We start from the raw sequence: 26,842 nt of genomic DNA, 5'->3' as shown, positions 1-26,842 counted from the left end.
GCGGGCGGCGGCACAACGGGGCAGGAAGTCCAAGGGTGAGATGGCTGTGCGTGGTGGTCCGGCTGTCTTGGCTGCTCTTCTCAGGGCTATCGTTGTAGGGCAGAGGGACTGTGTCACTGTGAGTGGCAGGAGTTGCGTGGCTACCAAAGCATTACTTCACTTGCTGCCCGGGGTGGAGCGATGGGCGGTCGTCTGGCACTCGCCGCTACGTCATACCTGCCGTCTTGCTGCGCAGCGCCCAACACAACAAGGCAGCGCCCGCACGAGCAGGCGAACAGGTGGGCAGGCAAACAGCCTAGCAGCCTGGCAGCCTGACAGCCCAGCAGGGTCTCCATGCATCCGTGAGACGCGCCGGTCAGCGTGCGCAGCAGAGACACACATCCTCTGCAGCGCCCTGACCGGTCCCACGCTGGAACGTTGGATCCCTTCCCTCTCTCTCGCCTTGTGCGTCTTGCCAGATTCGCGACCCGATGACGACGGCCTGTGCAACCTGGCAGGCTTACCAGGGGAGTGGTGAGACCACACGGGAAGCGCTCATGATTCGCTGGCCGAGTGTGCGAGCATGACGCCTGCCTGCCCTGCTGCTCGACCTCTTCCCGGCACCACGCACGCCGACCACCCCTGCTTCGGCCGACGAGGGACGGAAAGGGCCCTAGCCGGCCCTTTTCACAACCAGCCGGTAGACGAGAAAAACAAAGAGTCGTCTTTGCATCTGGGTTCGATGGGCGTGCTCGGCAACTGTGCAGACCTTGAAGAGCGTAGAGGTTGGGAATCGTTCAGACTTGGCAGGATGAGCGTAGAGGTATACCCAGACACGACGCCGCTCGTGCAGAAGAGCAGAGCAAGATGAGCTATTTTCTATCAACTATATTAGAAGCGTAGGTACTCTTGCACTACCATGTAGAGATACGGCAAAGCATACAACCTACCCTACAATCTACAACCTACAACCTACAACATACACTATACAATTTACAACATATAACATGTAATACACAACATACAATACACAACATATAACATACAACATACAACATACACCATAACACACAACATAACACACAACATAACACACAACACACAATACAATACACAATACAATACACGATACACAATACAGTACACAATATACAGTACTCGTACATCACACCTTCCCTTCCACCCGGACAGCGCTTTCCACCCCAGCCTCCTCCCATCCCCTCTCCGCCCTTCTAATCAGCTCCTCGTACACCGTCCAGGCTAGTGCACTGCTGATGGCCTTGCGCGCGATCCTGATCCCGAGTCCATCAAAGAGACTCCTCGTCCCCTCCTCCGCCAACATCTTCTTGCCCGCCTGCACCAGGTTCGTGTACGTGTCCGGCATGAGCTGGATCCGCGTCTTGATCGCATCGAACGGATTGGTCATGGTGGTGCCCAGCCCCGCAGCCGCGACGCCCGAGAGGAAGTTGATCCCCGCGCTCGTGCTGGTGGAGAGCTTCTGGCTCGACGAAGCGTCGCCCGACTCCATCTTGGTGGCGACCGCCGACAGCCGCCGTTTGGACTGCTCGTAGAAGAGCACGTAGAGACCGGCGTAGGGTGCGTCGCGGACAGCCGTGGCGCCGAAGCCGGCGAAGAAGCCCTTGAAGCCCGAGGTGCGGTACATGTCCTTGGTTGCGCTCGTCAGGCTGGTGTAGGCGTACAAGCTGCTCTCGTACCGCACTTTCAGCACCGTAATGGGCATCATGATGAAGCCGGCCCATGTCCGCGCCGCAGCTCCCGTCGCCAGATTGGCCGTGTTGCTGAGTTTCGGCAGCGAGGACGAGTGGTCCCCCGCCACCACGGCTCCATCAGCACGGCCCGCGGCCAGCAGAGCTGCGCGCCGTCGCAGGGCGTTGAGCGACGAAAAGTATATGGCCGAGCCGCATCCTGTGCGAAGCGTCGAAGGGAGCGTACCGCGCCAGAACTGGCGTACGGGATTGGGCCCGCTGGCGATGGAGCGGATGGTGCCCAGGAGCGTCGATGTGCGCGACTGCTGCACGCGCGTTTTGACGAGGTCGGCTGGCTGGAGGAGCACCGCGGAGAGGATGCCCGAGCTCAGGCCGGCGAAGAAATGGACTGCACCTTGCGTCAGCGGCCCTCTTTGGTAGCCCGCGTCCTGTTCACAGCGAGGGCGAGCCAGAAGAGCGCGAGAGAGAGCTCGAGAGCTCCGTGCGATGCAGAACCGAACTCACATGAAGACGACGAGCGCGACTTCCCGCCATCTGACATGGCCGCGCCGTCGATGTGTGTGTTACTCTATCGTGCTGCTGCAATTCCTCCTCTGCATCGTGAGGGCAGATGGGTAGGGCCAAAGGACGGGGGCGCGTGTTGTGTTGCGATCCCTTTGCGAGCCGCAAGTCGGTGGTTTGCATTTGTATGACGTTCTTGACCCTCCAGCCTAAGCCCGCGAGTGCCCGAGAACAGCGGCCGATCCAAACCTCCGTCCATGGAATGCTCACCTCTCACCGAGGTGGAATTTTGACATTCTGCCTTTTCGATATCCTGCCTTGGATGTAAATCGATCAATTTGTGAGGATGATGAATTGCGATTTCTTCTCTCTTGAATCCATCAATTTCTGATGATGATGAATTGCGATTTCTTCTCTCTTGAATCCATCAATTTCTGATGATGATGAATTGCGATTTCTTCTCTCTTGAATCCATCAATTTCTGATGATGATGAATTGCGATTTCTTCTCTCTTGAATCATCAATTTCTGATGCATTATTCCTTTTCTCTTGAATCATCAATTTCTGATCCTTCCCTCTTGACTCGTCTGTCCATCCACGGTTCCTCTACACACTTGGCTCTTGTGGCCCCTTGCCGTCCTCCCCTGGTATCCAGACCTCGACTCGGCTCTTGTCCTGCCTCAACCCCTCCGTGGCCTGCACTCTCAACACCTTGTTGAAGTACTTGTCCATGACCTTGAGACTCGGGGCTATCCAAGCTCCCGTTACCAGTGGCAAAATAGTATACCTCACCGTCTGCCTGCTCATGGGCAACAGATGAACCAGCCTCAGCTTCGGCCCACTGAAGCCAAACTCCTCGCTGGCCTCCATGTTCAACTCGAAGCTGAGGAAGTGCATCGTCGGGTTCTCCAGCGTGTAGTCTAGGTGGACAACCGAGGCCACGGCCGACGAGGGCACAATCGACGCGAGAACACGCGGCTCCGAAGACGGGATCTGTATGCGGGGGATGGGCAGGGAGGAGGCAATGGGCTCTGCGTCGGGTGAAGAGGTGCGCTGCCAGGTGATGTTCAGTGTCGTGTCCAGAGCTGTCGACCGGCGCTCTTCAAGGTTGTTCTTGCGGATGTCGAGACTGAAAGACCAGTCGTGCAGCTCTTGCATGTTCATGGCTGTGTCTGCAGCAGAGAACTCTTGGACTACATCGCACGTCGCGCCGCCATGAATGCTGTGTACTTCAATGGCCACATCTTTGACAATGAGCGGCTCGTCCGCAAAGGAGGCGACTTTGGCGCGTAGACCCCAACTCTGCGCGATGCCGAACGCATCCGTAGAGTCCGAGTCGTGCTTGCTCTCAGCCTCTTGCAGCTCAAAGTAGCTAGGCCAGGCATCCGAGTGCACTCGAGCATGGAGGTCATAGCTGGCTTCGAAGGGAGCGTTGAAGACCAGGTCGGCGATCATGATCTTGGAGATGGGTATATCACGGTCGCTCAACAGGTGGTAGAGCACTTTGACCTCCAAGGCATAGTCCGCCGGATCTGCGGGTGCAGTAAAGCGTATCTTTTCAGTCGTTCTGGCGCCCTGTGCTAGCCTGCCCACCACGTGACCTGGCAGATCAACATCGGTCGAGCCGTCTAGGACTGGCGGAACCTCCTTCATAGGCGATGATGCAGGCCGATCTACCCAGCTGAATCCGAGCGTGTCCTTCGAGCGTCCCAACAGACGGACTTCGAGCACAGCCTCGGTCTCTTCCTCTTCCTGGTTGGAAATTTCTATCGCCAGCGTCACTGGCTCATCTGTGAAGTATTGTCCACGTACATCTGGGAGCCTGATCTCCATCTTCGGCGGCTTCGGGAGGATGTGAGTAGTGATCCCTGACAGTCGCTTTACTTTGCGTGGTTTGACCCCAGACTCGGACTTGGTCCACCAGATCGAGTGGGGCTCGGTCTCTAGTTCACTGTTGGAACAGACCAGATCGAACTTGTCGGTGTTGATCTCGAAGATGAAGGCTACTGCCTCAACGTCGCCCGCTTCACGGAATACAAGCGGAAAATTGTATACCTTGGTTTGGCCGGGTTGGAGTGTCAAGTCTGTGGCACCCACCCACTTTGGCTTCTCGGGTGGTGCAGCGCTTTCCTGTAGCGTGCAGTCGAAGAATGTGGAGGATGCATTTTCATCAGGCTCGTGCGTCAGTCGCACCTCATGCAAGCCACCCTTGAACTGCACTTGCAGAGACGACAATGTGATAGGGACAGATCCTGGCCGTGCTGTCGAGGCGACCACTATCTGCGACCGGAGAGGCTCTCCTACGTTGCCTTCGCTGCCCAACAAGGCAAGATGTACGGATACTATAAGATCAGCAAACAGTTACTCACAAGTAGAGTCACACATACTGCACGAGAGATAGTCCTTGGTGTCAAGGCTGATCGTGACCTTCTCTGAGGAGGCCTCTGTTGGGAATACGTCCAAACATGACATCAGGTCGTACTTGTACCGGGTCTTCCCTGCTATGGCTTGTGCTCGTTAGCACACAATCCGTAAGAGTGCATTGGATGTTTCCTCACCTTGACTGTAGAGTTCCCATTCAGTCGCAACATATGTCTCTCGATCCTGGACACGCAGCGCACACTCATGAAGAGCCCATAAGACTTCAGAAGCAAGACCCCACCACCCTTCTTTCCTCCAAGACATTGATGCCCATAATGGTCGCAGGACCTTGAAGGCGTCATCGAACCTCTTCACGTGCAGCAGAGTCCTGGCAGTATCCAGTCGCAGCTGGTCCACTTTGCGTTGCTGCCCACGTGCCTTGAACTCCTTCACAGCAGCATCCAATTTGGTAGAGATATCATTCCAATGTTGGAAACCTTCTCCACCACTGCCTGGCAAAGGGAGCTCCTCGTGGGGCTGCGGAACCAAGTAGTGATCGTAAACCTGGTTTCGAGCCGATACCTTTGTCGCAGGAGACATGCCGGGAGGGATTCGGTCTTCCTCTGGCATATCGCGAGCTAGGATGTATCGTTTCTTTGCGTGCTCTGCGGACAGTTTGTACCAATAGCCTGCATGATGTAACAGTTCCCAAGGTGGCAATCTTTCGCCCATGAGGAATTGCTTCTCAGGAGGTGCATAGATCAAGCCTGTCTCTTCGTCTGAAGCGTCGCCATCTGCGCGGAAGACTGGCAGTTCTGTCCGCTGGATTAGCTCAGCCATCAGCTGGGCCCACCTCGACTCCCAAGCCTGCCAGCCGTAGTTGGAAGTGCCTTTGCTCCTGCGATCAAGCACATCCTGAAGTCTAGCCTTGTATCTCAACCACGTCTGGGCTGCAGACGTCAGTTGGTAGTTCCACAATTGACAGCGAATATGTCGAAAGGCGATAGTGTCGGCCAACAGTCGAATTTCGTCCCATCTAGGGGACCAGCTTGCGGTCGTCTCGAAGATACCCTCTGGGCCAAAGAGAGCATCAAGTGCGGCGCTGTAGTGTCGTTGGGCAGCATCCATCTCCTGCCTAAATTCTGCAAGGACACCTAGTTTGAAGTCATAGCGCACGCCCCAGCCAGGATGAGAGAGCGTTTGAGAGGTGCCGCGGGTTGGTGGCGCTGTTGGAGGAGGGACGGTACCTCTGCCCTTCTTTCTCCGGGCATGTTTGGTGAGGTCTCGGTAGTACTCTACGCAGAGAGGATGCAAAGTCGTGAACACAGATGCGACGAACGCTCGCAACTCGACTTGAGATGTATTCGGTGGAAGGAAGAAGAGCGAGTTCTTGGGGTCGAGACCGGTAGCACGCCGAATGACAGTCAGGCGCTCCTCAATGTCTGGGGCTTCCAATACAGTCTTGTTGCTCAGGAGCACGACGACGTACCGTGTACGATGCTCTGATTTCGATAACTGCCCCTTGATCTTGTTGATCTCCGTCTTGAGCTGGTTGTCGTGCAGACTGTTCGTGACAGGGTCGGTGGTGAAGTCGAAAAAGGAGACGAAGACGGAAGGTATGTAGTCCTGGTGTTTTGCAACCCACGAAGGGGCGATGACACCATCTGGGAAGATGGTCGCTCCCGGCGATAGTGGAGATATTGGCGAATGGAGAATCCATGAAGTCGCCGCTGCAATGGTTGGGCTACCCGGTGGGGTGGTTTCTGAGGTGGTGGGTGCATCTGCTTTCTTGGGAGGCAGCACGTAGTCCTAGGAGACGTCAGTTTCTGTTGCACTGCTCGTTGCACTTGGTAGGCGCCTTACATACCCGCCCTACAGATCGTATCCTGAATGCATGCGCTAGATCCTTGCGCGTGGAGTTTCGAGCGTTCCACGGTGCATTGGTACCATCGGCGCTCAGAAAGCCTTGCAAGAGCTGGTCTGCACGCTCACCGGTTACGGGGGGTATTTCCGAGTTTGTTCGTGTGGCAGCCCTCCCTGGGAGCACGCTGTGGACTGACGGAGGCGGCTCGAGTTCATGCTGGGATCCCAGGCCAGACAGGACGATGAATGGGAGGTTGTGTTGCACGTATGCGGGCGGATATGCCTCCATTGGAATCGTTGAACGCTACCTGTCCATGAAGCAAGGCGCGTGTGGGGTGTGGGTTGGGATGCGGGTAGCTGCAAGACCCCCGGTGATCGTCTGGCGCAGAGTATGGTGGATGGCCCCGGTTTGGCGACGTGCGTACTGCGTTTGCTGCTGCCGCTTGCCATGCGCATGCACATGCACCGGAGTTGGTGTTGCTCCGCGATGTCATCAGCGGGCACCTTTCATCCATGGCCGCCGCGCTAGAGCTGTTGCCGGTCGTTTCCAGGGTTCTCCGCCCTGCACTCTCTCCTACGCACACTCGCCCGTTGCGCGCAGAGCTCTTCTGCCCCCAGCACCCCCGCTGCTCTTCCTCTTGCCCCCTCTTCCCCGGCGGACCACGTGCAAGCTTGCCTTTGGACTCTGGACGCCCACCACGCCAACCACGCCAGTCACGCCAGCCTTCACTCCTCCCACGACAGCACCCAGTTCCTCGCTCGAGCTGGCCAACAGGCCGCCGTCGCAATGGCAGGCCAGCAGCAGCAAATCATAGACACCATCTTCTCCATGAAGAGGAAGATACTGCGAGGCACCGACTGTATGCGCCCGCCCGCCTCCGCCCCAGCTAGAAACGCAGACTGACGGCCGCAGCGGACGCCGCAGACACAGACTCTCCTTTCGCCGACTACAGACAGGACCTGAAGCGCAAGTCCCAGTATGCGCGCGCAAACGACCCAGACTTCCTGATTGACCCTCGACCGTACAAAAAGGTGCGTCGCCCACCACCGCGCTGCCTCTGCCTCGGCTCAGACTGACCGTGTCCACAGCGCGTAGAGCACGCCGGTTATCGCAGGTACATCCTGCAGCGCAATCCCCCGCGATACGACCCTGACGGCGACATCGTCGAACCCTCGGACGAGTATGAGGACGAGGACGACCTGGAGTCGGTTGAGGAGAATCCGTACGCAGAAATACGCTTGGAACGTAGGCAGGCCCACATTGTCGGCGCAAAAGACAGCAGCTGACGAGACACACAGGGTTGCTGAGACCATTGACGTCTGCCGCTGATCTGCCCTCCCATCGATCTATGAGCGTCCCATACACGTCCACACACCTCACAAACTTGGCGAGCGAAGCCGGCGCCCTCTGGCGGAAAGAGCAAATCACTATCGCACGAGCGAAACAGCTGTTCATCAAGCTGCAGGGAGACTCGACCTTTGCACCTGCAGCCCTGGCAGCCATGGTGGATGCGCCTTTGGGCACTTCCGGGTCCAGTGGCACAGCTCAGCGCGCTCTGAATGGTGCTTCGCAACCAGGTTCGCGTGACGAGGCAAACACTATGCTAGATAGCGCTCAAGACACTGCGATGGAAGACGCAGGACACCTCAACCATGTCCTCCAAGACAAGCCCAATGGTACAACAGACTCAGAAGCGCTGAACGGTACCAAACCCACAGCCAACGGCACAGCGCATGAAGCAGATACAAACCGGGCTCAAGAGAATGGCGAAGAGCCGCAATCCCCGGGCGGCGACGATGCTTCTGACGATACTTCCCAGGCTGCCCACCGCATGACCACACGTGCCCGAGCTCAGGCAGCATCAACTCCCTCGCCGCCAAATTCCCCCTCGAGTCTTGCTGGTCAAATCCACCCGCTTTTCCTCTTCTCCACCAACTCACTCCCTGATCGCGACTTTGGCCTGCCGTCCAACGAAGCCGAAGAAACGCGCATGCTGCTCATGGCGTACGTGCAAAAGCAGGAAGAGGTCGCACGAGCAACCTCAGACCTGTATCATGGCCTGATGCAGGCGGATCGTATGCGGCAGGACGTATTCAAATGGTGCAAAGCCGAGGGACACGTTGGCGAGATGAGTGATGGGGAAGACTGGTGTGATAACGAAGAATGGGGGTTAGATCATGACTTGATCAAAGGGCGAGATGAAGAGGAGGATGAAACAGCAAACACCGGAAAGAAGAGCACAAGACAGAGGAGAAAGCCTGACAAGGAAGATCGGTAGGCCCGGTCGAGGGCCGCAGAGAGTCGCATCATGGCACGGCTCCAGCGATCTAATTCCAATCGGCTCTAGAATCATCCTTACAATTTTGCATAACGCAGCGATATACCACGATACCAAGAATTGGAATACATTAAACTCTCAGTCCCGTGGCGCGCCTCTTCGAGCAGGCGCTCTTGCCTCAACGATGCAGCCCACGTGCTTACGCGTTTAGCGCGAGATGCACTTTCCTTCGGTCTGCCAAACTCTTCCGTTCTCCCACCAACTCCTGTCAGATGGATTTCATGCTCAGGTGTAACGACCTGAAGTGTCGGACACAGCTGCGCGATCGCGCTGTCGTCACTACATGCAGGTAATTCCCACAGCTCCACTTTACAGCATCCAGTAGCTGATGAATCGGAGCCATGTCTTCTGTACACAGTGCGCAGACACGACTGGATTGTCCAGATCGCAGAATGATCACAGGATCTGTCCGGCATGCAATGCGCCGCTGCAGAACCCTGACGATGTCGTTGTTGCTGGTCTCAATCCGTCAGAAGACTACAAAACGAGCGTACTGAGCGGCCTCAGTCCGACCATCATCATGGAGTGTGCAAGTCGTAGTTTGGCCTTTCACAGCTACCAGACATCTCAAGAGATCATCTACCAAGAGCACTTGGCGAGAGGATTGACCGAAAAATACAATGTTCTCAGTCAGCAGATGGACCAGCTCATTCATGATGCAAACTCCCAGATCAAGGTGCTACAGGAAAAGGTGCGAGGTGAGTGTATCTTCACTGATGGCCTCAGGCACTGCAGCTGATTTATGCATAGCTCAGCAAGTAGACCAAGATGCTCTTGAGACGAAGAACAACGATCTTAGTACCGCGTACAGGGATAAGGCAAGAGAAATTGCACGCGTTAAACAAATGTGTAATGCCATGAGGCAACAAGAGATGGCATCTCATGTTGCTGTGGCAGCAGGTGATCAGGCAGAGCTGACGATTCAAACCGCTCAAGGCAACCGGTCCATCGATCGTATGCCAGGCGTCAGGACTGGTACAGGAGCTTACAGTCAGCCGGGTGTTGTTCAGCAGTTTGGTGGGGCCAAGATACACAACAGAGCAGGCAGTGGCAGCTCTGGTAGTGTTGGTGTTGGCCCTACTCCTACATATGCTCCGCGCTTGCAAGGGCGTGGCCTGGGTGTTCAAGTCCATAGCGGTCGTAAGTTCACTCTGCTCCTTGAATTTGACCCAAAGCACCAGCATCTCTGATCACAAGCAGAACCTGCATCTATCGGAACGCCACGACAAAACCGCCTACCAATAATTGGCGGAACACGTCAAGGTCCCATACTCCATACGAATATTGGACCGCCATACCAAGCCTCACCCATGATGCAGCAGCAGCAGCCAGGAGGACAGGCTAGGATGTCACAGGGCTTTGGAAACTCCATGCTTGGTGCAACGAGACTCTCGAGAAAAGTTGGTGGTCCTCTGCAACGATAAGCTGGTGCTGGGTGGGTTTCACAGGCTCATCGCTTGTCAGAAGCCGGTATGATGCGGCGTAGAGCAGTTGGAAAGTGGCTGTCATCGTGTGACGAAAACGATAAGGTAGATCCTGAGCCAGTCGCATAAATGAAAAAGCAAAGTCGTTCATAACGCCAATGATGTGGAAGTCATCAAGGCAAATCCAGAAGATGTGTGTTTGTCGATCCAGCATGCACTGGAGCATGTGTTCGCTCGACACTGGCCACAATCGGCAAGGCCGTACTCCTCGCTATACAAACATGTGGTGTTGCACGGCGCATCTGCAGTCGCCCAGTCGACCTGCAATCCTCAAGTGCCACATGCTGGCATCCAACACATGGGTCCAGAGCCACAATAAGGTTGCTATTGTGGCGTTGGACATGCATGGTAGGGCAGCAGTGCCTGAAAGCTCGTCCGGTGACCTGTACACATGCACACCTGCATTCTCCCAAGGCAGTGTAGTTTTTGAATGGAAGCTGTACAGTCTGGATGAGCATGAGTCATGGAAGCGAGATCTGGAAATTCCATGTCTCGTCGCTTGATGGGGAAGTGGAATCGACAAGACAGCACCAGCCCTGTCATGTTGAGTTTGGTTTCGCATGCAATGCATTCGAGGATCGGGGAGGTAGGCAAGTTCGTTACAGGCTTTTGGGTGCTGCGTCCTCGGTGTGATCGACTCGAGGGTGGGACTGGGGTTCTGGAGAGGGCAAGCTCGAGATTGGAGATTCTCTTGGGTGTTGGTGTTTCTCTGCTGCTTGCATGATGCATATGCAGCTTGTGTTCAGGGATTTAGCGGGGAGTCATGGTTCTCTTCCGGTGTTTGACGTAACGCATGGTTCTGTGTGAGTCTGTGCCGGGATTTCTGGCATCAGTGTTTGGCTGAGTGATCAGGAGGTTGCACGGAGAGTGTTTGGTGGTGATTGGTATGAGGGCACGAGCTTATGGCTTCTGGTCGATAAGTATGTTTGAATGGTGAGCAGTCCCGTAACGGTCTCTAATTCGGCTGGTGTTCTCGTCCAGGCATTGCTCTACCGGCCAGCAGTAAAGAAACGATAGCCTGACATTTTAGAGGTCTTGCAGGAGATGCCTGCACCCCCTGTTATATGTGGAAACGTCTGGAAGATCTATCTCCTCCTCCAATCTTCGTGTGTTCCTGAAGGATCGGTGTCCTGCATCTTGGGTTATCAACATGAGATATATCACCTCGAATCTTTGCGCAAAGTTCCCTGATTGGTCGCAGCATTGGTGTGTATCTTATGCGGCCTATTATAGTCCTGACCGCTTCATGCATGCGCAAGCGAGTCCGCCTTAGCTACATGTCGGACTTCGACTTGACAACAACCACATTTCTTTCATGGCTGGAGAGACTGTGGACAATACGTGGATGCAGTAGAGCTGAGAAGAGGGTGGCAAGTAGTGTTCGGACATACGCGGTGTTCAGATTTATAAAGGTAACGTTGCAGAGCTGCGTGGCTGTGTCTACGCCAGAGGCGAATATGTGCTTATATTTGAAATTCTCCTTTCCACTCTTGCAAAGGATGTTTTGGTTGATTTGCTAGATCTGAGAGCCGGAAGTTGAAGTGGCGAGCTGGGAAGAAGGCGTGAATGATAACGTGGATGAATCTCGGTTGAAGCTTCCGTCAAATCTTCGCCTGCGATACAAGCAATCAAGTTCGACGAGCTGGCTGCTAATGGAGTGCGCAAGAATGTGGCTGAGTATTCCGTCGCGTCCAGTTATACTGTGCCTGGGCAATGGTTGGCCTTTGAAGCTTGGGATTTTGTAAGCGGGAAGATGCTAGTCTGTGTATTGGGTCCTTCAAATCGAAACGCTATTGCTTATGACACTTACATATAGCCTATCGTAGCGCTCAAGTGGTAAGGGCGAAGGAGTCTACGCGCGGCAAGTGCGAGATACTAATCAACAGCCGCCATGTGGCCCACACCTAAGAAATCCCATGATGATGATGACAATACGCAAAATACATGGCTCAACCAACTACCTTTTAACTCGCTCATCTTATAAGAGGACGGGAATCCTCCCCTGATCCAGTCATCTGAGCTTGCAAAGAGATCCGGCTCATCCGCATGGGCTCCAAAAGTAACACCGGTTGTGAACAGGCAACAGAAGCAAAGGAGACTCTGATCATACAGGAGAGTCGAGACTGATCGTCGTAGTCGTTCGATTCGTTGCCCCGTTTCTGATGCCAAGGATCATCGTTCTCGAGAGGATTGCTTTTCGCAGCCTGTTTCGATCGAGACAGGCCACCCCAGACTGCAACCTAACGCAATGTCCGCAGACCTGTCTTTCTCCTCTTTCCCGTAAACACCCTCACGAAGCCTTCGCCGTCTTCACAATATGGCAGCTTCTGCCACGCTGTTCATGTCGCTATCGAGCGCACTCAGCTCATCTGGCAGCTACCTATAGTACAGTCGTCCCAGGCGTCGATGATTCGAGGAGGTAAAGAGGTCGAGTGGAGGACGTGAGTATGAGCGTCGTCGTTCGTTGAAGGACTAAGTGGATCCGGACACCATGCTGACCTTATTTTAGCGCCCCCGCCCGCTCGTCTTTGTCCAAACTCTACTGCCCATCGCCGCTCCCACATCCGCGGCCATCCATCCTCTCAATGCTCTGCAAGCGTATCTCGAAAGACAGATATGCCGGCCTGTTGTCTGCCTTCGCCCGAGCTGCTCGCACGTGGCAGTCCGTAGCTGCCTTGACTCCTTTTCGCCAGCTGCTTAAATCTGTGGCTAGACTTTAACCCTCACTAACGTATAGGGAATACAAAGGGAACGAAGCCAATTCCAACGCCTGAACGCCTCGAACATATGAGAACAAAACAAACACTACGCGCCGAGCTTCCTGCTTGTGTTCCACAGTCACAGTAAGAAACGGTGGTCCAAATGAGCAAAACCTAGGAGGGGAAGAGCATCGAAATACGACAAATACACTCGATGACATAGTACTACGACCACCACAAAAACACAATGCCAAAGCGGATCGCATCGAAACGAAGTAGCAAGCTGCTAGGATAGACTTGTCTTGGCGGTTCAAACAGCCTCGTGAGTGGGGCGGAATGGCACAAACTCAAGTGCAGGACCTGCTTTACACGCCAAATAACTTCGACTGCGATTGGCTCCCAGCTGTACTAGTTCATGCTAGGTTGGTATGCCGTCTGCACACTTTGAAAGGCTAGGGGTGTGCACGACTGCCACCTTGAGGCCCCCGAGGCACCATTGGCCGAGCAACAAGGTGGGCGTGATGCCTCCGGTAATGCTTAAGACGGGCATCTGATCGATTGAAAAACCGATCACAGCGAGAATACTCGCAGAGATAGTCGCCTGGCATACCTCTATGTTTACGACGCTTGTGGCGAGCCAAGTTCCCTTTACGGTACTCCCCAGTGAATTGAACTTTGCAATCGTCTTCATTGCAAAGTAAGACAGTTGATATTGATGAAGACGTCACACTCATTTGAGAAGGAGTGCTTGGTGTATTAGAGTAAGGTGATCCTGGCAAAGGGATCAAAAGAGAACTTCGAGGATCCGTACAGCTGTTTCTGGTTAGCTATGTGCTACTCATCAGTCACAGATCATACGTACACCATTCTGTCCCTGTCCTGGACCGCTTCATGGTCTTCACCCTCGACACCTGTCGTCTGCGATGGTGTGTCCTCCCTTGTCCGCAATCGCGATCCAACTTCCATCAGTGTGTCAGGCAACGTACTGAACGTGCTCGGCCGTACATATGGAGTCAAATAATTGTTTGTCGATGTGGAACCTACAAAGTACGGATCGTCTCGGATGGTGGCCGAGCTTTCACCCAAAATGTCGTCAACTTCCGAATCGAACGTTGCTCGAGATGTAGCCTGGTTGTATATCGGCACTGAGCTTCCATCTCCATCACTATCTCGCGATGTGGACGTTGTGCATGACTCGATCGGTTCGTGGATTCTGGGGCTCACAAATGAATAGTAATCATGTCCGTCCGACCGCGTGTTGGTGCTCGACCATGGCGCCTCGAGTTGGTTCGCGAAAAAACTTTGGTTCTCATCATAACTATACTGATTGTGAGAGAGGTCCATAAGATCGCCTGGCTGCAAAGATATCGAGGAGCCTGAGGCAGTGTCCGAGATGTGCGGTTGCGAGTCTCCCATCTGATTCACGCTTGGCTCGGATACCGACTGATCGAAAGGTGCATACTGTCCTGCAACATGGGGCACTCCAGGGTGAGCGTCCATATTCTGGTCAGGCATGTTATCATTTCCAGGGTAGAAGTACAGATCGGTAACGCCTGGCTCTTCATTTGTAGGAGCTGCGAAACTGTTCGGCACCATCTCATAATTTGTCTCATTCATGATCGAGTCCTGAAATTCCCATTGACCATCGGGTGCCCGCCACCATCCCTCCTGCTGATAGGTTTGGAAAACAGAAGGCCGGATACGTGGATCCGGCATCGTGGAGTAAGAGGTGGACTGAAGCGAGCCAAATTCTTCCTGTGCTCTCGATGGTTGATGCGTAATACAACTCGCGAAGGCAGATGATCGTCCGCTTACGATGTGGTTTTGCGGTGCGTTGCCTAGAGTGACAGTTGTCTGCGCCGGGTGCTGCATGTCATTGGGGAAAGTCGCACTATGCTCGACGACTCCAGTATCGACGTAGCTTGGGTGTGCATGAAGGCTCCTACTACTGGATGCAGAGCCCTGAGCTCGACTATCAACGCCAGTCGGCGAGCGTGTCCGTTCAAGATTTCTGCGACAGTGGCCACGGACCAGATCGCGGTTAGGAAAGTCATTCATGATGACATGCAGTTGGGGAGAAATGGAGAATGCCGTTAGAGAGTCGGGTCTGGACGGATAGCTGGTAGCAGGGGCGCGACGTGGGAAGCTGCCTCCGAACTGATCAGTCGAATATGTCGAAGCCGTCTAGCGAGTCACGATCAGCAGACACAAGTTGAGCCAGACGTTGTCGTTGTCGAAGAGAAGGTTCACGAGTCGTCCTGTGTGTTCAGCGGGAAGAGGTCGATGGACGTGAAGACTCCTAACACGATGAAGGTCAGACCGAATGCCAAGCGCGGCTGTGGCCGTTATTCAGCCTTGCGACGTTAGACCTGGTTTCGGCGGGGCTGCACCAAAGGTTAAGCAGGAAGTTGGCAGGAAGGAGACGGTCGGACAAGATAAAAAGGCTGTTTGCAGTGATGCCGTGCGAAGAGGAACGGGGTGCGCTGGGTCTATGAGCCTCGTTGCAAGAGGGGGGTTGAGAAAGAACCACGACCCTCTGGAGTCCTCCACCAACCTTGGGAGCACAAGCTCCTGACAACCCTTGTCCAGCTTCACTTTATTGATCGAAGAGTCGTTGGGCCGGACCTCCCCAATGATGAGTAGGCATCGTCTTCTCTGGGGTTGCGGGATATACAGGCGCGGCCTTGGAGCGTCATGAGGGCCTTGTGTGGGGAGAATTTAAAGAAGATACACGGTTGTTCACGACATGAAAGCAACTTGTCTCGGTGTACTCAACACGTCAAGCTATCAAGCTAGAGTTTGATCAGGGCCAAAGGACCTCACCTGGATGCTCCATGACGGCATGGGGCAGTGCAGCACCGTCTGGCAACTCACCATGCTTGTTGTTGTGCGACTTTGAGGAGATGACCTGTCACTTCCTCGCCAGTATCGTGCCTGGTCCGCCATGTATGTGGCGAAGTATGTTCCTATGCCGTACAGGGCAAGACGACTACCATCAGGTGCCAGAAGTTGCATGCACTACGCCGAAATGAGCCGATATACTTGATCATCCTTCGATCTTTGGCAGCAGCATCGAGGTGGCATTATGTGCGTTTGAAGTGGACGAAAGCGGTGTACGACTGGCAACTCTGTCCAGTAAGGCAGAATCGCCAGCTGGTCCTTGTGAAGACTGGAGGCTCTCAGTGGCAGTGCAGACGACTCAAGCTCCTCTTCCGCTCCGTGCAACTCAGAGAAGTTCATACCAACATCGATGGGTCGTCTGCATGCCCGAGACAGTTCGAGTGTGACGGGCAGAGTCACTCTTGAAGTATGGTGAGGTATAAGCTCGAGAGGCGCCGGAGCATAGAAGAGCGGATCGACAATGGCAACGAAAGAGGGCGTCCCTAAATTCAGCAGTACCAAATGCCTGAGGGTACCATGTGAACAAAAAGGAGCGAAATCTCTCTCAGCAATGGGCATGGAAGCTCTATTTAATCACCATCATTTGGACGCCCTCTGCCGCATTGTCGTTTCAAGCAAGGGAATACTGCATGCTGCATATCGCTTCTACCCACATGGGTGGGATGAGCTACTGTACCCACTAGTCTACACAACGAAGACCGGTAGTGGCATCCCACTCGGTATGTTTTCCTTTACCCCGAGTAAACTAAGCTTGAAGGTTGATAAAGGGTGCTATTACTATGTGTTCACCTAAAGGCAGGATACAGTCAACTGTCTGAAGAAGTTGAAGCCTTTTGCACATTTGTAGCACTGATGTGGTACGTGCAATTCCTCTGCTTCCTTCAAGCCTCATGTCAATATAGAGGAAGGGCGCATGAGATGGCGCACGAAGTTGGGTGCGACAGTTCGAAGGTGCATATGAGTGCATCCACGATAGATAGCTCGAGCATGTTCCGGCATTGGTCAAGTGGTGGGATCAGAACCCACACTTCGCCTATCACTGCAATCTCCCACTACTCCAGTCCACATAAATCTGCGTAAAGAGGCGCCAATGTAACCTCGGACCCAACAAGTTAGACTGCGTGTTTGGCGCTCAGTAGCTCATCATTGGACTACTACAGCACGAACGAAAGCGAGATTGAGGTAGGCTTGTATGAGTTGGTACAGGTAGGCGAAACTGGGCGCAACCTCACATCCGACAATTGCGTCAAGCGCAAGCCGCGCCGCGGATAGCTTCAGGACTTTGATACGAACATCAATGGCGTTGGATACCAAGCATCCGGCTTGCTCGGATTTGCATCCGTGAGGCATGAAAGCGCCTCTCAATAGTTGATACGCATAAGCCCCACCTGTTCGCTGCATTCACTACACCCTCAGATGGTACCGATCCTGTGCCAGCCAACTGCAGCCCAGCATTCATCCTTCAATACTGTCTGAATACATACATGCGGGATCACCATCACTTGCCGGGTCACGAATGCCGTGTTTCTTACTCCAATTCACTTCGGCCGAATGGCTCCGAGCAACTAGCCCAGCCACCAACTTGCGCAGTACCGGACATGACTCGTGCGCACCCACGATTTTGGAGCCGATCTGGCACTTCCGCTATGGTTCCATTAGGAACGAGGCGGACCCAAAGATGCTCGCTGAGCCAAAAGACCGCGAAAGACATCGCATGCGGCAGAAGCCCCAGCCAAACATTATCGTTATCGACTATCAAACGCTCCTCTGCAGCCACTGAGGACCCGAACAACAGAAGTTGGCCCAAAAGAAATGATGATAACAATAGCTAGGGGTAGTGTGCTTGCGAATAGGGCACAACTGAGAAGACAGCAAGGAAGAAGCCGAGCGCGATCACGCCATCGGTAAACACTACTAGAAGGTATGGCTTCAGAGCGCAACCCAGAATGGCTAATGTTTCCGCAAGTGCAGTCACTCATATAACGTTTTACAAATAGTACTTGTTTGGAACTACGACGTCCGGTTCAATGAAGGAGCAACCTACCACGTCGCACTTTGGTCTTGGTTGCTCATCACTGAGCTTAAGATATCGCTCACTGACCAGCTTACGAAGACAAGTAGTATAAGGCGAGGGTGGGATATGGAAACCCTATCCAAATGTCAATATGCTCGCCTTCGTTCGACATATTTGAAAGAGCTAGGATCCTACATACGTCAGGAAAGCGGCTGGCAAAGGGCTCAGCGCTTTTCCAGAAGCCCAAGCTGAAACGGTAGGCATCTTCTTACGACTGCAAGTTCGGACCAGCACACGAAACAGATGTCATCAACTCAACTTGAACTCTGCTTGACTTAGTGCCTCCTCAGAAAAGAGCGCTCACTGGTACTAAACATGGACTATCCTCTATGATACATATAACGTTCAGAGCATAGTCGGATTCTCAGGTCTTTGCTCGCAGCTTCGCTGATCGGTGTGCCGGCCTGATGCTCTGTGGATTGTGGAACACATCATCAGGGTCGACCTGCGCTTTGATGTTCTCTAACCTTTCCACATTTCCACCCCAGTACAGACTCGCACTGTTTTCACCTAATGCTGGATCTACATAACCGGCATATGCACCCTTGTCGTGATCTGGCAGCGCATCAGTGACAGCATCGTTAAAACCCGTCAGGAACTTCTTCGTTTTGTCACCGATCTTCCCGAAGAGATTTACAGCATATGCCTGATGGTAGAACAGTGCGTTCCTGTGGCCGTATGCAGTGGCGTTCGGCGCAACGTCGTTTATGGCGCCACCTTCCAGATCCCAGATGATAAACCAGATGGCGTTGCCCTTGTCGGCTTTGTCGACGTAGGCAAACAGCTTGTCGACACCATCACTCGGGATGATATCATCCTCTGTGTAGGCCAGTGACTTGGCGTAGAAATTGCTCGAAACACCCCCAACAATGTCAAGTGCAACATCCTCTGCCCAATGGCCAACTACGCCTAGCCAGTCCTTAAGCTCAACAACTGAATCGTCGCTGTTGGGCAGGCGGCTCGAGATGTTGAGGCTGTCATATTCCTTCTGTGATCCGAAGAAGGTGCCAGTGACAATAGTGCCGAATTGCTCGGTGAGGATAAACTGGCTGGCGAACTTGCGTGAGAGGGTCTGGTCAGAGATAAGTTCTTGCCACTTTTTGAACGCTTCGGCTTTATCCGCACTGGACCCGCCCTGGATGTTGTACGTGTAGAGAACAGTCTCCGAGGGCTCGGCTTGTGTGCGCACTTTGAACTCTGTAACAATACCGAAGCCTGCTGCGGCACCCTTCACAGCGAACAGGATGTCCGGATTTTCTTTCTCAGAAGCGCGAACAACTGTGGAGTTGGCGAGTACGACTTCGACCTCCTCAACGTGATCGAGAGCTGAACCCCACATACGACTGCTTGGGCCCAATCCACCGATGGTTGCATGTCCTCCAATGCCAACCTGCGGACAGGTGCCATGTGCCATCGCACGGTTTCCATTCTCATGCAAACGCTTGGTCACGTCACTGAGAAGGGTGCCTCCACCGATCGTAGCTTGCCAAGTGGAGTTGTTCATGAAGAACTGCTGGAAGTGCTTCATATCGACTACGATAGTGTTGTCTTCTCCACCGATCCCTGTCCACGAGATCAACAAAGCAAAAGGTATATGACGGGAACAAATTACCATAGTTGGCATACGAGTGCCCTCCACACCTCGGCTGAACCTTTAACTTGTTTCCAACAGCGCATTTTACAATCGCAGAAATATGCTCGGTGGTTTCAGGGTAAGTGACTGCCGCCGGCGTAACCGCTATACCGAGATTGTACGGTTTGACATGCGCAATCTGAAAAAATGGCGTATCTTTGAGAGCAAATAGGTCTTTGTTCCCGCCTACCGCACTCTCTAGGCACTTCTGTACCGGCGAGCTGGATGTATTGCCCATTGATGGGGCTCGAAATGCGACAGAAGGTTGTTGCTAGATGTGGGTAAGAACAAACTGACCTTAGAGTTGAAGAATGAATTTCTGCAAGTTTGTTTGAGGGTACGTAGATACTACGACCTGGGAGTACGTGCGCCGAGTGAAGGATTACAGGGTGCAGCAAACAAGCCACCAATGAGGAAGCCACACTTCACATCGCGTGCCCAACTTGAAGCATAAGTGGAAGGATTGCATGAATGTAAACAAGGAATAAGGAATGCTGATCATTTGTACACGTTGTTGGCTCATTGTAGTGGCAAGACAATACATAGACCGGGGTAGCCATAGGAGGCTGTGCCAACAGGGCCCGCTAGTTGTGTGAATGGCTCATGCTCGCGCTTTGCGCGTTGAATGAAACACCGTGGCGCAAATTCGGTTCTCGGAACTCTAACATAATCATTAGCAGTACTGCATTCCGTGATGATGGCCAACGCGATTGGTAGCTATGCTCGAGAATCCCATGACGTCATCGCACCTTGCTTTCCTTCGATGTTCCAAGACGTGAAACTTGCTTCTATCACTTCGAGGCTACAGTTAAGAACTTTTTTTCCATCATCTGTTCCTTGGAAGATTTCGAAAACAAAAACCGGAAAGATGTTTTCAAAGCTGATGCTGGTTCCCTCACTATCGAAGTGGGGCATCTTTGGACTTGGCTCACTCGAAGCTTATCCCCCACCAAGCTCTGCCCTTGAAGCTTACTCAATGCTGCATGTTGAAAGGTAATTGCCGAGTGGCACGCTTTCTTGTCTTACGTCAGATTTTGGCTTTGTCGCGATGTCCCAAACGGCAGGTACGAGGGATGTAGGAAAGACACTCACTTCCGTTGGAATTATTCACAGTGACTCATGACTTAGCGCACACTGTTCGAGGACTTAACTGAAATGATCCCCCAAAGGTCTCACAGGTGAATAAACAAAGCGCACAACAGCCATGCCCCTTGAACTCCACCCCCTCCGCCCTGCAGACGCACTGTCCTATATCCGCATTCGTGCCCTGGCATATTACGGTCCAACTCATGATGTCCTACACAAAGGTCCCATCAGCGAGGCATCCATTTTCGGCGTAGCTGAAGATCGTAAACGTGATATCGGTGCACCTAACGTCTGGCACTGGAAGATCGTCGACACCGACCTACCACCGAGCAAAGACGACCCTGAAGACAATGGTGGTCGAACTATCGCAATTGCGGTGTGGAAGATGATGAACGTTGACGGCAAAGACGAGAGGAAGAAAGAAGGGGGAGAGCTCGTTGAGCATGCTTCCATTCCTGTGGAGGTCGAAGTGAAGACAGATAGCCCTCTTGGCCCACGTTTTCCGTCTTTCCTTCCCCCGGAACTCCGTCTTGATGCGCTGGCCTCTCTTTTCGACCCCTTAGATGCTTCTCGCGGCGAGATCATGGGGACGGAAAACACGTTCTTCATGTTGAATAGCTTTGCAACTCACCCCGATCACCAGGGTCGAGGTGCTGGCAGCTTGTTGTTAGACTGGGGAACGGGAAAGGCGGACAATGAGGGATTGGTCACGTATCTAGATGCTACGCAGGTTGCGAGGCCAGTTTATGAGAAGAGGGGATTCGAGGTTAGAAGAGCGGTGGAGTGGGACAGGACGAAGTGGGGTGGTGAAGGGAAGGATGTGCACTTTTGTATGGTTCGGCAGCCCAAAAGTGCATAGCAGCTTTGGGGCTTAGGGGGCACAGATAGCGAGTCATGCATTATATTGTCTTTTTGTGCTTTTTTGCCTCCTTCAACAGTTTTGATAGTGTGTGGTTGAAAGATGATGTGGGAGTAGGGAGTGGAAACGGTATCTGGTATGCTTGGGAACCATCCTGAAAGCTAGCTACATAGGCGCTGATATCAACGCAGGTGAATGAAAGTTCTTTTTGAACAAGGTTTTATGATTCTAAAAAGGCATTCCTCTCTTGAAGATCGAAAGCTCTTTAACTCTTCCTAAGTCCTTCATTAGCGGCAGACATATTGTTCATATGGAATACCATGTGGAGCCACGGCTGGCACCGTTTGCAATCTCGGGCCCTCTCTGGGTTACTATCGTGTTTTGGGCTGACTAGGTCCATACCGGTGATAGCTAATGAGATGAGCAGTTGCCGGGTATTTTGGAGGAAGAGTAAAATCTTATCGCCTGCAGTGTTTACGCCAAACTTGTAGTACGTGCGATACTGTCAATCACGTACGGCTGCTCAAGCACATCAATTTCCCCGCCGCTAGGGTCCTTCAGTGTCTTGTCGAAGTGCTGCAATTTGAAACCCGTGTTATGCCCTGGAGCAAGCTTGTTCTCCTCATCGAGACTTGTATCAAGGCGAAGTCCATCGAACGCCTCCTTGAGGTAGAGACGCTCGATGTCGCAATCATAGTCAGCCTCGACATCACCCTTATGTTGCCCCTACGTCTTCAGATACTCTGCATACTAAGGTAAGCATATCAGAATTTCAAAGCTAGTAGGTACTGCGGCAGTCTTAGAATGCGTTGTTGGGCTTAGAGACTACAGATTCTATACAGTAGGAAGAGTATCTCCAGGTCACCAGTTCCAGGATTGATCACTGGTGTCGAGCCTTCTGTCCAGGTTCCGGGCACCTTCTGATGTCGCACGCATAAGGCATGTAAAGCAACTGCCCTTGTCAAAATACGTCTTCCAAATACCCTCGCTGGCTGTGCGCTTAATTCATTCACTCGAGGCCCTTCTGTACCTCGTAGTCATCATTCTTGGTGATCTCGGTGTGATCAGGCAGATATCGGACGCTGAAAACGTCTCTGGTGATCGACAGGATGGTGTTATCAGCTGGCGACGAGACAATCCGATGGCTTCGGCGCACGGCATCAGTGGTGCCTGAGTCATATCCGGTTCGTTTGTCGATCACAGACCTCTCTTCCTGAGCCTTTTTTGGAGGTGGCACATCCCGAATCTGGAAGAACAGGTGCAATTCAGGCACTTGGAAAGGCTTGATCGACTTGCTGTCCGAGATGACATTGATCTGATAAATCTCCTTGTTACCAAGCTCTTCTTTGTGCTGAGCAAGTAGGATAGACATCGTGCCGCCAATTGGTGAACCTGAAAGAAGTCAACAAGGTTACCGAGTAAATAATAGAGTCAGCCATAGCCCATTCCATTGTCTGACTTACCGATGATAGCCTGAAACTCGACAGGGTCCTTCTCCTTGTCGAAAGCGGTGCCAGGCCAGACATCTAGCTTAGGTACAAGCTTGTTTCGCATGGCGCGCGAGACGATCGTCGTGGTCTCGGTGTTCAGCACGTTATGCACAACGTAAACGCGCAGATTCTTGACATTGTCATTGTTCTCGACCCATTTGCCCCACACCAGATCAGACATGTAGCGCAGTTTTGGGAGGTCTTCATCCTTGGCTGTACCTCCAATTGATCTCCAATGTGTCTTCACCGCATTATGGGGGCTGAAAATATTCAGCGCGACGATGGCTCCATCAATCTGGTTGATGACGAAGATGTAGTATCCGCCAGTAGACTATAGACGTCAGTACTGTGAAACAAGAGCCCACTTCAGACTGCACACCTTGTAGATCTTATCACCAACTGTGTAAGTTTGTTCGATTACAGGGATCATGGGGAAAAAGTCGGTGTTAGGGTCGGTAATCTTGTCGACTTGCTCTTCATCGTAATGGCCGAGACCCCAGCCCATGTTGTGGCCGCCTTCTTCTTCGCAATAGGCATCGAGGTTGAGAGCATCAAAGGCATCCTTGAGGTTGAGGTACTCGAAGTTGCAGTCGTCTTCGTCAAAGTGTAACTCGTGCCAGTTCCAGATGTGGCGGTCGGCTGCGCGCGCTGTGAGCACAAAGTATAATGAAGTGTGTTTAGGGCAGCCGCTTACCGTACATACTACCTTTCCAAACACTCTGAGCTGATGGTGGTGTACGTGAATCCTCGACTAGGCGGCCAGCATTCTCATCGTTGGCCTCAAAGAGACATTGGTAGTGGTCGCCCTTCTTCCGGTACTTGTCCCAGATAGCGTCGGAGGCAAGATTACTGGGGTTGTATTCCCCGGCTGTCTGGACAATGTAGTTGCCAACCCCAGCAGCGGACGCGTTGAGCGGAAGCGCCCGCACAGCCGTGATGGCTAAAATGCTGAGCAGAAGCGTATAAACAGCTAATAAATGCATGTAGATTCAGTTGCGATGAGGTTGTGTCATGGAACAGAGGCGGGGAGGTAGATGAGGTTATATACGGGAGAGTTCTGCGCCAGGTAACGCTAGTGCAGTGAAGCGAAGTGAAGTGAAGGTAAAAATAGGTTGTTCAAGGAGATAAACCTGAGCATCGATTCCATCTAAGATACCCTACAATATTGCACTTCCAAACGGTTCTGGTAGGCGCGACTTGATGCTTTCGGAAGCTATGAGCGTCCCAACCTCAGCACAGCCATTTTAAAGCGGCCCCTTATGTGAAAGACGACACCAATTCACTACAAGGTCTGAGATCGGAACATGGAAAGTGAGAATCAAAAGATTCTATACCCACATAATTCCTACTCTTTGTACAAGTCACTCGTGATCTGTTCACTCGCTCTCAGTACTTTCCGCGCAAGCTCACCAGTCCCATCTTTTAATGTCAACTCGAACTTGAAGACCCTCTGAACTGCGACTGGAGCGCTCTTGATCAAGTTGTGGTCGACATAATTGGTGTTTTGTGGTTCTATTACACTGGCCTTGATTTTATAAAGGCTGAACAAACGGAAGAGTGCAGCGTCGGTTTGCTTGCTGGCAATCATAGCACTCGGGCATGACCGTGCCAGTGCCGGAGGAAAGATGGGGTGTGCTCGATACAAGCTTCTTGGTGTAGAGGGATGATAGCAAGGCGGGGGCGTCAAGCCAATGTTCAGGGTCACATGTACAAACACCATGACCTCAGGAGTCAGCGTCTGTTTACGTCAATACATCAGTGATGAGGTAGCAGAAATATACCACGACTTCCAGCTTGCAAATTCACCAGAACTATCGCGTTTGGGGGGGGGGGGGGGGGGTAAGCATTTCACCCCAACGCACCTGGTTCATTGCCTTCCTCGGCAGGCTCATATTACCTATCGCATAGCATCGCCCAGCGCGGTTTGAGCTTCTTGTCTGCCTGTATGCGGTTGATATGTCCTGCAAGATGTCGAACTGCATAATACAGTATAAAAGTCTTTTAATGTACTGTCTCCTAAATAATGGACTAGGTAGATCAACTAATGGATAGATGTTAGGTTTGTGAATCTATCGTAGAGATAAAATGGTGGAGCAGTGGAAGGAATTTCCAGGGCGAACGACTGAAAGAACCGGGTGGAATTAGAGGCCAGGTAAAGACGGATAAAGTAGTCACGGTAGTTGGACTGGATTCATGAAGTCAGAGGTCGTAAACGTGTTTCGAAATGAGAGAAAGGTATGGTCCATCGAGATCTGCCTAGAAGTAATCTAATAGAGTCTGATAGAGCAATTGTACAGCAGAGAATCTACAGGCTTGTTGCTGCTGTAGACGCACTCTCTACTACTGGGAATGAGACGAATCACATGTCTACTCTCGACATCCGTCCCTGGTTCAAGCCGTTCCGTCGCTTCCGGTTCCAATCCATCTATTCGGGTTGTTGACCAGCTGGTGTCAGGCTGTCCCTTGACGTATTTCAGACAAAGGGCATGCGATCTCCACGACAAAGGCGATAATTGAATGGCACGGCGAGCTACAGCTATCCTTGCTTCGAGGCTGTTCGTTACCTGTGACAGGATATCATATTTTGGTGAGAGATAGGTTGAAAGGGCAAGTTGATTGGAAAGAAACAAGTTGCAAGTACTCTTATTCCTTCAGAAACTCGGTTATCTGCTAACCAGCAGCCAGTGAAGGTGAACAGATAGACCAATGGAAACGTCTGTATGGCTGTCATGTGACTGACTGTGGCTCAATTTCCCATCTTTACTTGCATAGGGTCCATCGAATTAGGTACAGCCATTGATTTATCTCAACGAGTCAGGATGGTTTGTAGTGAACAGATTGTGGACAGACGTATAGTGTCTCAGTGGGGTGTTTCGATTGGAGGAGCGGTATCCAATCCTTTCAGGGCTCCTACGAGACCTCTCCGGGAAACACTTGCCGTCATTAGTGAAAAATACAAAGCCCTGCGGCAGTCGTATACTCAAGCGGTTCATGGACGCAACAATTCCCCCACTACACGTCACAATCTTTGACCTAACAGGCCACGACGGTTCCCTGTGGAGAACGATTCGACGGATAAACACATGTAGAGACAGCTTTGCATGCATTTACGTACCCAGAAGGATGCATTGAAAAGCTAGCGCAACGCCACAACGAGGCTTCCAACTGTTATGCTCTGAACAATCCAGTCCTCAACTTTCTGCATGCCGCTGTGAAAAGTTTGTTTAGACCCTTCGGACATGTAGCGAGCTGACTACCTGCACGTTCTGCTAGTAATCTAGCATGGTCTATGTTGTACCTGCAATCTCTCCATGCTATGACATAAGTATAGCTTGTATCTTGAACAGTTTTCACCCTGGCAGAACTCCTTTTAGTGCTGCTATCATTGTTGTTATTGCCACCAAGCAGTATAAGTATTCATATGGACGGCCAACGAAAGAAAAAAGGGCGTAGTAAAGCACTACATCATGATAATACTACAATTGAAGCTGTCGTCACCATAGATAGTAGCAAGTTTTGCCGTTGCTGTTTCAGCTGATGAAAGTATGCTGCGCGCCGAATCCCCAAAAACGCTGGTGGCATGTTCTTTTGTACGAATGCTCGACTAGAACAATTGTTAGTATGGTGGAGTGAATCTCGGGAGTAATCAAACCCAATAGCACATCTTCGATTGCCCGATGTGACATCTTCCTGAGCTCGTAAAGCATGTGCGATCATTTCAGCGTTTCCACGAATTGACATCAGCAAGCGTCAGCGTATTGTCATGTCGTTCTTCTCCCTCGTCCTTACACTCAGCCCCATCATCAACAGAAACATGAGGCATTCTTTAATATCGCACTATTCTGC

General features: G+C 52.4%; 7 protein-coding genes across 7 annotated transcripts, besides 4 other annotated features; 3 read left to right on the top strand and 4 right to left on the bottom strand.

The window, feature by feature from the left end:
- Positions 1-917: 917 nt before the first annotated feature.
- Positions 918-1,133: a tandem repeat.
- Positions 1,134-1,144: 11 nt separating this feature from the next.
- Positions 1,145-2,247, bottom strand: EKO05_0001583 (uncharacterized protein; the record flags this gene model as incomplete). Its single annotated transcript, XM_059635703.1, has 2 exons — positions 1,145-2,094; positions 2,211-2,247. 2 exons carry the CDS (start codon positions 2,245-2,247, stop codon positions 1,145-1,147), a joined length of 987 nt encoding a protein of 328 aa, XP_059491686.1.
- Positions 2,143-2,184: a tandem repeat.
- A 566-nt stretch (positions 2,248-2,813) lies between the features above and the next one.
- Positions 2,814-6,720, bottom strand: EKO05_0001582 (uncharacterized protein; the record flags this gene model as incomplete). The annotated part of the gene is made up of 4 exons (XM_038937625.1): positions 2,814-4,549; positions 4,595-4,714; positions 4,766-6,377; positions 6,436-6,720. The coding sequence occupies 4 exons, from the start codon at positions 6,718-6,720 to the stop codon at positions 2,814-2,816; spliced, it is 3,753 nt and encodes a 1,250-aa protein (XP_038802341.1).
- Positions 6,721-7,218: 498 nt separating this feature from the next.
- Positions 7,219-8,710, top strand: EKO05_0001581 (uncharacterized protein; the record flags this gene model as incomplete). Its single annotated transcript, XM_038937381.2, has 4 exons — positions 7,219-7,291; positions 7,345-7,463; positions 7,521-7,677; positions 7,731-8,710. 4 exons carry the CDS (start codon positions 7,219-7,221, stop codon positions 8,708-8,710), a joined length of 1,329 nt encoding a protein of 442 aa, XP_038802340.2.
- A 272-nt stretch (positions 8,711-8,982) lies between these two features.
- On the top strand, positions 8,983-10,194 carry EKO05_0001580 (uncharacterized protein; the record flags this gene model as incomplete). The annotated part of the gene is made up of 4 exons (XM_059635702.1): positions 8,983-9,059; positions 9,110-9,468; positions 9,521-9,910; positions 9,971-10,194. 4 exons carry the CDS (start codon positions 8,983-8,985, stop codon positions 10,192-10,194), a joined length of 1,050 nt encoding a protein of 349 aa, XP_059491685.1.
- Positions 10,195-13,709: 3,515 nt separating this feature from the next.
- On the bottom strand, positions 13,710-15,011 carry EKO05_0001579 (uncharacterized protein; the record flags this gene model as incomplete). Its single annotated transcript, XM_038945010.2, has 2 exons — positions 13,710-13,766; positions 13,812-15,011. 2 exons carry the CDS (start codon positions 15,009-15,011, stop codon positions 13,710-13,712), a joined length of 1,257 nt encoding a protein of 418 aa, XP_038802339.2.
- A 3,281-nt stretch (positions 15,012-18,292) lies between these two features.
- Positions 18,293-19,456, bottom strand: EKO05_0001578 (uncharacterized protein; the record flags this gene model as incomplete). Its single annotated transcript, XM_038937269.2, has 1 exon — positions 18,293-19,456. The coding sequence occupies one exon, from the start codon at positions 19,454-19,456 to the stop codon at positions 18,293-18,295; it is 1,164 nt and encodes a 387-aa protein (XP_038802338.2).
- Positions 19,457-20,765: 1,309 nt separating this feature from the next.
- On the top strand, positions 20,766-21,506 carry EKO05_0001577 (uncharacterized protein; the record flags this gene model as incomplete). The annotated part of the gene is made up of 1 exon (XM_038945009.1): positions 20,766-21,506. One exon carries the CDS (start codon positions 20,766-20,768, stop codon positions 21,504-21,506), a length of 741 nt encoding a protein of 246 aa, XP_038802337.1.
- A 2,564-nt stretch (positions 21,507-24,070) lies between these two features.
- Positions 24,071-24,097: a tandem repeat.
- A 721-nt stretch (positions 24,098-24,818) lies between these two features.
- Positions 24,819-24,836: a tandem repeat.
- Positions 24,837-26,842: the final 2,006 nt, after the last annotated feature.

This window comes from Ascochyta rabiei, chromosome 2 (genome assembly GCF_004011695.2).
Source record: "Ascochyta rabiei chromosome 2, complete sequence".
Taxonomy (NCBI): domain Eukaryota; kingdom Fungi; phylum Ascomycota; class Dothideomycetes; order Pleosporales; family Didymellaceae; genus Ascochyta; species Ascochyta rabiei.
This window is presented reverse-complemented; position numbering and strand designations above follow the sequence as displayed.